Source organism: Thamnophis elegans, chromosome 2, assembly GCF_009769535.1.
Source record: "Thamnophis elegans isolate rThaEle1 chromosome 2, rThaEle1.pri, whole genome shotgun sequence".
NCBI classification, from domain to species: domain Eukaryota; kingdom Metazoa; phylum Chordata; class Lepidosauria; order Squamata; family Colubridae; genus Thamnophis; species Thamnophis elegans.
Window position 1 is genome coordinate 53,025,193 of NC_045542.1, and position 10,203 is coordinate 53,035,395.

The 10,203-nt window shown below is 39.5% G+C and overlaps 2 protein-coding genes across 3 annotated transcripts; one reads left to right on the forward strand and one right to left on the reverse strand.

The window, feature by feature from the left end:
• Nucleotides 1-833: 833 nt before the first annotated feature.
• ARMC7 (armadillo repeat containing 7) lies at nt 834-4,275 on the forward strand. Of its 2 annotated transcripts, none has more exons than XM_032211432.1 (4): nt 834-957; nt 2,560-2,661; nt 2,751-2,894; nt 3,469-4,275. In XM_032211432.1, exons 2-4 carry the CDS (start codon nt 2,571-2,573, stop codon nt 3,840-3,842), a joined length of 609 nt encoding a protein of 202 aa, XP_032067323.1. In that variant the 5' UTR covers nt 834-957; nt 2,560-2,570; the 3' UTR covers nt 3,843-4,275. The 2 variants fall into 2 exon arrangements, with proteins under 2 accessions (XP_032067323.1, XP_032067322.1); XM_032211431.1 differs by having other exon boundaries at nt 835-969.
• Nucleotides 4,215-9,948, reverse strand: NT5C (5', 3'-nucleotidase, cytosolic). Its single transcript, XM_032211430.1, has 5 exons — nt 9,711-9,948; nt 7,512-7,612; nt 7,370-7,430; nt 4,636-4,750; nt 4,215-4,544 (listed from the first exon to the last, which is right to left on the reverse strand). The coding sequence occupies exons 1-5, from the start codon at nt 9,897-9,899 to the stop codon at nt 4,402-4,404; spliced, it is 609 nt and encodes a 202-aa protein (XP_032067321.1). The 5' UTR covers nt 9,900-9,948; the 3' UTR covers nt 4,215-4,401.
• Between the last annotated feature and the right edge of the window lie 255 nt (nt 9,949-10,203).

The following is a 10,203-nucleotide window of genomic DNA, read 5'->3' on the forward strand; positions in this document are numbered from 1 at the left end:
TGTTTGACACCCCTGTTTTAGAGAGTCGCTGAGGCAACCTGGAGGTATTAGGGTCATCTGAATGGTGCAAATGGGTGTGGAGCCTTCCTGAAACTGTTGAAAGGACTGTGTTGTAGACTGGAGATAGATGATGTCCTATCTCTCCCCCTCTATTGAGAGAGGACTGTTCAAACACAGTCCTTTCAACAGTTTCAAGAAGAGTTCACACCCATTTGCACCACTCAAGTGATCCTGACCACACAGATAAACCTCCAAATGGCCTCGACGAATCTCTTAAAGAATGCAAATGTCCAGCTGTCTGGAAAGAGTGTAAATCCTTCCATCCCCCACCATCCAGTCAGAGCTGAAGAAGCTTCTTGGATGAGACGCGAAACGTCTTCAAAGAAAAACCCAAGGAAGTCCAGTTGACTCTTGAAAAAGCGTCTTTGGGACAACCACGACGTGGTTGGTGACTGAGAATCTCCATTTCAATTTTCAGCGAACGTTGAGTTTTTACTCCGATCTGTCTAAGAGGCTTTTTAAACTCCTAAATAGATATGAAACTTTATTTTCGAAACATCGCGGGTCCACAACTTCTTCCCACTGGGTCGGGGCGCCCCTTGCGACCCGCCAGCCGTGGGCGAAAGCGACCACCCCGAGTATCAGCGATGCTTCCCGCAGCATTCATCACCGAGAGACCAGCCACCGCCGAGAAGAGGCGGCGCCCGCAGCAGCTGCAGAAGCTCCGCCTACCGAATCTTTCAGAGGGATTCCGCACCAAAGACGGAACTACAGCACGTGGGGACGAGGCTCTCTGTGTCGTTGGGGACGACCTTTCCCGGTTCCCTAAACGTAACTTCCGGCTTCCTGTTTCGCTTTAACTTTAGCGCTGCAGGTCTTTACTGGGATATTGATTTCTTGTCTCTTCCCCCTCTCCAAGGACTTGATGGGAATTCAGGCGCATAGTTGCAGAATTCGGTAATTCAGCAGGTGGGAAAAGCGATGGCTCTGTTTTCTTTTAGGAACTTTTTCGTATTAGCATTACACTCACGAATGTAGTATTGATGATTACCGTGGTTTCTTTTTATATGAAAAAAATATGCAAAGGAAGGTAAATATTTGTATTAGCTTAGTTGCCTGAATGAAGAAATAAGATCCTTAGGTCTTAACATAGGTTTTAACAGAATCCTTTGTTGTTTAGATGTTTGATTAGAGAGGGCTGTAAAGCAGTATATTGCTGTTTTTAAAATTTATACTGCTATGTTAAAACTTGGAGCTGAAAATGAAATTTTATTTGCCACGGACACAAAAGGAACGCTGTTAGAAACATACCAATTTTTCTAGGTTTCCAGTCTAAGCAGGGAGTTTGACTAGAAGACCTTAAAGGTCCCTTCCAACTCTGTTATTCTATATTTCAATGTTATGGCAAATTTATAGAGCTACCATGTTAACAAGCTAATCAGATAACAAGCCTTGAGTTCAAGTCCTGCCTTAGGCATGAAAACCAGCTGGGTGATTTTGGGTCACCCATACTTCCTTTAGCCCAACCCACTTCACAGGGATATTGTTGTAGGGAAAATAGGAAGAAGATGTGTTGGATATGTTCACCACCTTGAATTACGGTATTTGTAAAAATAATAATAAAGGGATACAAATACATAAATAGAATATGTGGCAATGCTTGCATTTTAAATGGGATTTGTTAAAGGAAACACCACCTTGAGTTACTGTATTTGTAAAAAAAATAATAAAGGTGGGATACAAATAAATAAATAGAATATGTGACAATGCTTACATTTTAAATGGGATATTGTTAAATGAAACCCCACCTTGAGTTATGGTATTTGTAAAAATAATAAAGGTGGGATACAAATAAATAAAATATGTGACAATGCTTGCATTTCAAAATTGTTAAAGGAAACATTCATCAGTAGCTATTCCCAGAACAAGTTAATAAATCCTTCTGAACTGACCCCACATCCTTGTAACTTGAATGTAACTGACATAAACAAATGCTTGACACATAACTTTTGTGTTTCATTGGAATACCAGAGTTCTCTTAAGCATACATTTACAATCATATTTTAAAATAGTGATAGAGCAGAATTAGTCTTCTTTATATTACAACAGTGCAGCTAGTCTAGGGAAAATGTGCTATATCCTAAGATTTGGCAAATTCACCTTTACTGTGATCCAGGTGGAAGGAAGATTTAATTAAGATATTAAATAAATCTAAAGCTGAAAAAATTAATTAAATTTGGATCCTAAACAAAAGCAAAAAATTAGAATTAGAAATCCTGCCTACTCTAAAAATAAAATAAATAAAATCTAACAAATGCCATCAGTCACATGAACTTGCTGGAAGAGAAGCATTATAATCTTTATGTCAAAATTATTACTAAGAGTGTTATTGTGCACGGTTACCTAGCAATACTTTTATATACCATTCTGGTATTTTTGAAGATGGAATTGAATTACATACACTGGGATAATTGAAATGCACACATTTATAATAAGTATTGATACCTGCCATAACACCAAATGATGTTCTTAATACTGTTTTGTCTTCTATTTATCTAGCATCTACCAGTATGTCCCGAAATCAGAAGGAGTTGGCAGGCCTCAGTCGGCTTGAATACTTGCAGGCCTTAGTCACTGAATTCCAAGTGACAGATAGTTCAGGTGAGTGTAATTTATTGGTCAGTTTGTACTTCTGCATTGACTTTTACAGGTGCTTTTTAATATTAAGAGTTCTTTTATTTATGTTGCAGATGCCAAAGAGCAAGTGTTGGCTAATCTGGCCAATTTTGCTTATAACCCCCAAAATTATGAATATCTGCGACAACTCAAGGTCTTGGATCTGTTTCTGGATATGCTCACTGAGGAAAATGACAATCTTGTGGAATTTGCACTTGGTAAGGCCTGGATTTCAACATTTTCCATGAAACAGAATCATTTCTCAATAGTTAGGACATAGGAGAAGCTAGCATGTTAGCCTATTCCATTGCAGTGCTCAACTCTGTCTTCACTTTAAGCTGTGAAGAAGAACCTGTAATTACGTAATATATTGCTAAACCAAAAGTTCCAGAAGCCTCTGCATAAACAATGATCAGAGAAGTGGGAAGACTAGTTTCCTCATCCTTGGCTTAAGAATTATCTGGCAAAGGTATGCAAGTAGGTTGAAGAACTGGGTAGGATATTACAGAAAATAGATTTAAAAAATGATGGCAAGAGGACACTAGCAAAATACATCAGCAAACATAAGGCAGAGTACAGCTAAGAGCAGTAGTATAAAATAACATTCTCTCAAATGGTCACCAAATGAACAGTTCAGTAGCGTACTTGTATCAGATATAGCGCCAAACCATTTGTGGACAGAAACAAGATATCAAGTTGTCTTAAAACTACTGAAATGTAGATTATTATTAAGATGAGATTGACCAAACCACTCTGTTACTATCTTTACCACCTTCTTTTCTTATTTTTCAGGAGGACTCTGTAATCTCTGCCTGGACAAAATCAACAAAGACTACATACTAGAGGCCGGTGGAGTGTCAGCTGTTGTCAACTGCCTGGCCAGTGCCAATGAAGAGACGGTCCTGTCTGCAGTTACAACTCTGATGTACTTGTCCACATCCCAGTCCCGCCAAGAGATCACCACCCTCCCTGTGATTGAGTGCATGCTGCGCTTCTCCCTCTCAAACAACAGAAGGCTGAAAAACCTGGCCACTATTTTCCTTGAGGATTACTGCAGCCTCTTTCAGGTGGAGCAGGCCAGGAACCTAACCAAGCACACGGCAATCGGGATCCCACTGCCCAAGGATGAATGCAGCCCAGGAGGCAGCCAACAAGATCCTCCCTGAATGAAGGGAAGGGAAAAGAGAAAGAATTTGGACAGATATTCTGCTTTAAAAATGACTGTAAATAGTCTTGAGAGTTTCCCTTGGGAAGCATACAGGGGACTTTCAGGACCTAGGGGGTCCTTTCGTACTCTGATGTGCTTTTCAATTCATTTTCAGGTTATTTAGAAATATGAACCAGTTGCCATAAACTAAAGGGCCTTGGTAAATATTCTAGACTTACTGTAGAGGGGAGCTGAGAGAATAGAAATATATGTTATTTGACTGATTATATTTTTCAGTAAGTAGCGGGGTGGGGGGAACATAATGAGTCAAAGAGCTGTCTTACATTTTAGAGCTGTTTTGTTTATTTAATTAATAGGCAAACAACAAACATTCCATCCAAGGATTTAATATTTTAATAAATCAGTCAAGCGCATTTGGAATTAAGATACAATCTTATTCCCATATGGATCATCTGACTCGAAGGGCCTGTCTCTGTTTCCAATTGGCATTGATGATCAGCAAATACTTCCCAGAGCTTTTTGATGGTGGCTGAAATAAATGTTCTTTTCTATATGCTTCACTTGGAGCGTTTGCTCTCCAGTATCGCCTTCCAGTCATTGGTCCAAGATTCAAGCCTTCTCCGTGGCGGCTGCAGCTTTAGATGTTTGTTGTGACAGCAAGAGAACAAGATGTGTTCCCAGCTTGGATTTGGCTCTATCCCTGAGAAGAAGTGGAAAGAGACATTAAAAATATAAACCATATAATACAGCACTTGGATGAAAAGTTGAAGTGGTAGCACAGATCCTTATACCTTTAATGATGTCTTTGTCATCAATGAGCAGATCAGCTGAAACAACTGTTTTATCTCGAGTCAGAATTAGTCGCTCCACAAATTTAGGACCCAAGTGCTGCGCAACCCATACGTACTGTCAAGTGATAAGAAAGCAGTTATTAGAAGAAAGGTACTTACAGCTTTCAAGAAAGCTCTTTTTACTATAAGACTTGGTAAAATTAGTAGACTTACCCTATGTAGCTTTAAGACAGAATGCTTGGATTTGTATCTCAAATTGCTGACACACTCCAAACATCCAAATTTTTTTGCTCATTTTGCAAAGCACTACATTATAAATCTTTACACATATACCAATCCCTTAAATTTCAATGAACACACTCACGAACATAATCTTATTTTTGAGTAAACAAGCATAGGCTGATAATCTAGCTCCAAGAACAGGTCTGGGTGATTGATTGATTGATTGATTATTTATTTGCTTATTTATTTGATTTCTATAGCCACCCATCTCAGCAAATCACTTTGGGCCTACTCCCAATTCAGAAACCTGTATTACAGTTCCAAGTCGTAAAACATTTTAAAACAACAAAAACAGTAAAGGCCATAAAAACTCTAAAAATCATTAAAACGTCTAATTTGAGTACATTCAAAACAAGAAATCTGGCCTGTTAACAATATAGCCGGGAGGCGGGGCTCTTGGCGCATGTAGCAGCCCAGTCTCGGGAGCATAGCCAGTAAAGCCTTTAAAGTTGTTCAGAAGGCTAACAGGGTTAGGGCCATTCTAATCCCCAGAAAGAGGACTTTGCACAGAGCAAGGCCTGCTGCAGAAAAAAATTGTCTTCTAGTCCCCATGAACTAACATTCTTTTGCTGATGGGATCAGCAGCATGCCCATCCTATTTCCTTTAAAATTTCCTTTCCTTAAAATTTCCTTTAAAAAATGAAAATTTGGCCTTAATGGTGAAAGTACATCAGGTTAGCGCTGCTTTTTTTTTTAACAGAATAAAGGTTCTCACTATATGGTTCACAAAAAAGGTGATTAAAATGTATAGTGATTAAGAGAATAAAGTTGTCAAAAAGCAACCCTAACAGCTATTTTTCTATCACGCAAGAATTAAAACACAATCTTACATATTATTACTTAGATATGGGTCATACTGGAACAAATGAAATTTATTCTTTGGTTTTCCAAAACATCTCTTTCAACCATTAAGGTCAGGGGTGTCAAACTCGCATTGTCATGTCATCACGTGACGTATCACGACTTTTTGATAAAATAGGGGTGGGCATGGCCAGCGCGTGACACATGTGTCCCATGGGCTGCAAGTTTGACACCCCTGATATAGGTGATTATATAAAGCGGGAATGGATGACATTTTTGGCTGGAGGTTGTAAAAATATTTAGCCATATCTATATATTATGCCTAAAGTAGAAAATGACATTGCTAAGAAGCAGGTTTGATCTCAAATTTATGAGAGTGTTTTGTGACTCTGCAGTTGCTTAGCACTGTCTTTCAGGAATACCGTTTTTGTTTATCAGAATTGCAATATGCCTTCTGTTACCTTTTCCACTGTTTTAGCCTTTAATTTCACTATATTCTTAACAAGGCTAGGGAATAGGTGGCTTCTGGATTTCACAAACCCTGAAAATCTCTGCTCTAGATCATAACTAAGAAGGGATGAGGCTTAGAACAGAGCAATCAGCTGTCTTCAAAGCTTTTATGCAATTTTCTCTTCCATGGGGATGCTCTAGGGCTTGGGAGGGGGATGTTTTTCTACGTACACTCAAATCAGGTCAGCCCATTCTTGAATTTAAATTTTCCTTCTGTTCGAGAGGCTGGCCTACAACTCTTCTAATATCTTAAAATGGGCTCGGCTGGCTAGTGATGATAGAAGCTGCCATACAGCAAAAATTGGAGAGCCACACAAACTGGCTTTCCTTGACTTTCCATATTTTTCCAAGCTTTGAAAGATAGCTCTTAAGACTGATTTCCAGATAATAATCTTTCCTATACAGTTAGTCTGTGATATTAGTCTGTTATCCTCATAATTTTGATGGAGGGTGGCATAAAACTTCATAATTTAATAAATATTGTGGACAGAAGATAAAAAAGCAAGTCTTTCATATCTTGGTGACAGCAACAAACTTAGGAAACTACTACATGAATCAGATAAAATAGCTTCAGCATCTTAACTATGCATATTTCATAAGATGCATATGTATAATTACATATGTATAAACTATTCGACAATATAATCCTTTCTAAAATGCCACTTACAAGTTTTAAAATCAGATAGTAGTAGCCTTTCCCGATGGCATATGCTGATTTGATTAGTATCGGATTAATATTTTGATGAATGGAGTGTATATTTTGTTTATTAAGGAGTATATATGCTTGGTATTTTTTTTCCTTCAAAGGGATCTGATTCTTTAGTGGCTTTGTAGTGGCAAGATTTCAGTTTGTATAGGGCAGTGGAGGATTTGGATTTTAATGGCTAGTAATCTTTTTAAGAGTTTAGTATCCTGAACTAAGACAGAACTTTTCTGTAAGCTCAGAAGAACTAAAGCCGAAGCATGGTATGAAAGCCAAACCTGCTCTGACATTGTCTTGTTATTAGCCACTGACCAGGGAGGAGACAAGGAGGGAAAGCCAAAGAAAGAAAAGAGTTTTAAAACATACAGAATCCCTCATCTTGATTGATAGGTGCTTCGCATGTTAAGAGTGAAAGAAGGAAGAGTGACAATTGCCAACCTTTTCTGAAACGCAGTATTCATATTTCCGTAAAGGACTTGTGCAAATAAAAACTTCAGTGCTGAAAAGACATGATATTCTCCATTACAAGAAGAAAATGTATGCTGATGCCAAAGTGTTCTTAATGTCAAATGGTCCTTACTTGGGCATTTGAATCATCTCGTGCATTGCTTCAATAGCTCCTGGGATGGGCTGCAGACTCAGAAAGAAGCCAGGTGATTCATAGACCTTGGCTATTTTGTCCTAAAAAATGACATATTTAGAATTATGGTTAAGACAATTTAATGTTTAAAATTTAGGTAGCTTTAAAGATCATATAAAGAAACTAGGTGCCATGTTTTAAGTTCATTTCAAACCATGTTTCAAGGTATCAGGTAAGTAGCACTAAAAGCCAAGCTGTTTTTTAAAGCAAGAAATTAAAAATGGGTCATTGGTGCAAGGTATCATTTAAAATAGCGTGATTGTTATATTTCTATCTCATTCATTCTTTTTCAAATAAAATTAAGTTTATACTCTTGAATCTGTTCCTTACTCAAAAAGTAAAGTGAAAAACATTGTTGTAATTGAGGGATAGCACTAAAGTGATTCTCAAACACTGCTTAGGTAAATAACTATAACTGCTTTGTAATTATTGAATGAATAAGCAGTGGAAGGACGAAGCATACAGTGTTTATTAAACTTGGTGGTTTGAAGATGTGTGGACTTCAGCTCCCAGAATTGAAGCTGGCTGGGGAATTCTGGTAACTGAAGTCTACACACTTTCAAATCACCAAGATTGAGAACACTGAACTAGAGATCATCTCTTTTTAGTAACACATGTATGGGTTGCATCAAGCTGCAATCACACACAAAACTATGATGGGGAAGGGAATTCTTTACTTTCTCCTTGCAGTCTAGGTAATGCCACTTATGCCCCAAAATGCAGAGGCTTGGTTCCTCCCGGATAGCTGTTCAACTAACTGCCGATGCCACTTCTCAGGATTGCAGAGTATCAGTGATCTCGGTCAAGGTATAGGTGAGAAAAAAACCGGTCTCTTTCCTTTGCCCTTCCTCTGGGAAAACAGCCCAGGTCTGCTGGAAGAGAGAGGGCAGATATTGTATAAAGGGGTATCTCTGGCAATTTGTGTGGTTCTTGTACCAAAGGGATGCCCAGCTAAGAACAAAAAACAGGTATATTTATCTCCTCTCAAAAGTTTTGGTGTTAATTTGGAAAAAAAACATTTGACTTTGAGATTGTCATTTGCTCTTCAGGATATGATTTCAAACTCCTTTACTTTGTGGTCTTGAAGGCTTCAAGAAGGAAGTTTACTACAAGCCTGTTCTGGTTTCTCTTTCTGTTTCACCTAAGAACCAAGAGTTATGTCTCCCTGGTGATATAAAAGCAGGAGATAATAAAAAGCAAAGCCATCCTCAACTCCTGGACAGTTTTGCACAGTGGTTACACATTTCCACCTTTTGTGGTGCATCTTGACTTCCCAGTTTAGTCACTGCCCTATGAGCTGCTGATTTAAATCCTAAGCAAATGACTCTGCTCAGCCTTTCAAGAGAAGGAGAGCCAGAGGCTGCCACCTGCTGAAGTTAGAAGGAAAGGTTTACAGCAGAATAATACCAGCAATGAAGCAACAGCTTTTATCAGTTCTCAAACAAGAGTACGGAGTATGTATATATATCCAATACAATGCTTTTAAAAGTGGTCGCACTCTGAAGCACTCCACCAATTAAAAGCTCACAACATCAAGCCGATTTACAATGCTTCAGCTAAAACTTTATTTTAAAACTTTAAAGCTGCCGACTTTACCTGTACTGCAGAAATGCTCTCCCCTGCCTCAGAATACTGTAATAGTTGTACAGTACTCATTTATCAGCAAGAGGTGCTTTGGGGCTTGTATACTGCAATAATCTGGCACTAAGCTCAACTTTTGCAGTCTTTTGCTAGCTTCAAAAAAACAAACAAACACCCCGCTTCTTTAAGAGGTGGATTGATGAATGATTCCTTAAAACAAAAACGATTCCTAAAAAAAACAAAAAAGATGTGGTAACCTGACAAAGTTGGGCAGGCTTTAAGGAACACTAGATGTATGTTTGGTTTGCATAGGAAATCTTCCAAATAATTTTCAAAGGAGATACAGAGGGTGTTTTTTTTTGTAAAGGCCCCTTAACGTTCCTATGTTTATCTCAACATGACCAGAAATTAAATTTTAAAAATGCTAGACGCTTCATATAAGGAGAAAACCTGAGATCTGCCCTATACAGTAGTTCTGCCCCTTCTCCTTTAGCTGCAGGAATAACCAAGGGGATCCAGAGTTCCTCCTGCCCCGGGATCCAGCTACTAGAAGCTCACCCCTAGGTCTTCCCGCAGGCGCCGGTATTGATCCAGCGCTGAAAAGCCCTTTCGTTGCGCCAGTTCCACGTGAGGCTCCTCGGGGTAGGAAGCGACAAAGTCGCGGAGCAGCCCGCCCTCGAAGTCGCTCAAGACCCCATCCATGTCCACCAGCACACGAAGCGAGGAGGGAGCCCCACCGCCGGCCATGTCTTTCAAGCGGCAAAGAGGCGGCGGCGCCGCCCCCAAGCCCTCAACTCAGGCCAGCAAGAGGAAGGAGGAAGAATCGAGGTTTTTCCGGCCGAATGGAGTCGCGATACGGAAGACCAAAGGAGATTTCCAAGTGCGGGGTCGCAAATCAAGGCGGAAAAAGCTGGAAGAAGCAAGAGTTGGAAGGGGCCTTGGAGGTCTTATAGTCCGACCCTCTGCTCAGGCAACAAACGGCCGAGAACCTGGTGGGAAAGGAGTAAATCCTAGCCCCTTCATCGGTGACAGAAGGGAATTGGCCTCGCTC